The sequence below is a fragment of the Coturnix japonica genome, unplaced genomic scaffold (genome assembly GCF_001577835.2).
Source record: "Coturnix japonica isolate 7356 unplaced genomic scaffold, Coturnix japonica 2.1 chrUnrandom451, whole genome shotgun sequence".
Classification (NCBI taxonomy): Eukaryota; Metazoa; Chordata; class Aves; order Galliformes; family Phasianidae; genus Coturnix; species Coturnix japonica.
This window is the reverse complement of record NW_015439870.1, coordinates 25,341-26,677: the sequence shown is the minus strand read 5'-3', so window position 1 is coordinate 26,677 and position 1,337 is coordinate 25,341. Positions and strand designations below refer to the sequence as shown.

Below are 1,337 nucleotides of genomic sequence, written 5' to 3'. Positions count from 1 at the left end.
TGGGGTTGGGGACACCATATTGGGTTTGGGGACTCCATATTGGGGTCAATGGGGTTGGGGACACCATATTGGGTTTGGGGACCCCATATTGGGGTCAGTGGGGTTGGGGACACCATATTGGAGTCAATGGGTTTGGGGACCCCATATTGGGGTTGGGGGCCCCACATTGGACTCAATGGGGTTGGGGACCCCATATTGGGGTTGGGGACAATGGGGTTGGGGATGCCGTATTGGGGTTGGGGACCCCATATTGGGTTTGGGGACCCCATATTGGACTCAATGGTTTTGGGGACACCATATTGGGGTTGGGGACATTGTGTTGGGGTCAGTGGGGTTGGGGACCCCATACTGGGGTTGGGGACCCCATATTGGACTCAATGAGATTGGGGACCCCATATTGGGTTTGGGGACCCCATATTGGGCTCAATGGGTTTGGGGCCCCATATTGGGGTCATTGGGGGCCCCCTATTGGACTCAATGGGGTTGGATACACCACGGTGACCCCCTTTTCCCCCACTCTTTCCCCCCATGTCCAGTGCGGTGTCACAATGGCGGCGTCCCCACCGTCACCTCCTGCCTTTGTCCCCCCGGTTTCGTGGGTGTCACGTGTGAGCGGACGGACGCGGCCCAACGTTGCGCCGCCGGCAGCACGGCCGTGGGGCGGCTCTGCCTCTGCCCCCCAGGTTGGGGGGGACCCCGATGTGGGCAGCGCCGTGGGGACACGGCCTGTCTCAATGGGGGGACGGCTGTGGGGCTGGAGTGCTACTGCAGGGGGGGGTTCCGGGGGGACAGGTGTCAGATTGGGGATGGGGGAGGCAACGTGGGTGGTCCTGACAATGGAACTGTGGGTGGTCCTGACAATGGCACCACCAATGGCACTGTGGGTGGTCCCGACAATGGTACTGTGGGTGGTCCCGACAATGGCACCACCAATGGCACTGTGGGTGGTCCCGACAATGGCACCTTGGGTGGTCCCGACAATGGCACTGTGGGTGGTCCCATCAATGGCACTGTGGGTGGTCCTGACAATGGCACCGTGGGTGGTCCTGACAATGGCACTGTGGGTGGTCCCATCAATGGCACTGTGGGTGGGCCTGACAATGGCACCTTGGGTGGTCCCGTCAATGGCACTGTGGGTGGTCCTGACAATGGCACCATGGGTGGTCCCAACAATGGCACTGTGGGTGGTCCCATCAATGGCACTGTGGGTGGTTCCGACAATGGCACTGTGGGTGGTCCCGACAATGGCACCAGCAATGGCACCTTGGGTGGTCTTGACAACGGAACTGTGGGTGGTCCTGACAATGGCAGTGTGGGTGGTCCCATCAATGGCACCA

At 60.8% G+C, this 1,337-nt stretch overlaps 1 protein-coding gene across 1 annotated transcript in view; it reads left to right on the top strand.

The window, feature by feature from the left end:
- The window catches only part of LOC107306984 (hyphally regulated cell wall protein 3-like), a 4,196-nt gene that overhangs the window by 1,711 nt on the left and 1,148 nt on the right, over positions 1-1,337 (top strand). Inside the window, exon 2 of the mRNA XM_032441646.1 lies at positions 537-1,312. Coding sequence (XP_032297537.1) covers positions 537-1,312 — 776 coding nt within the window. The remainder of the gene's footprint in view (positions 1-536; positions 1,313-1,337) is intronic.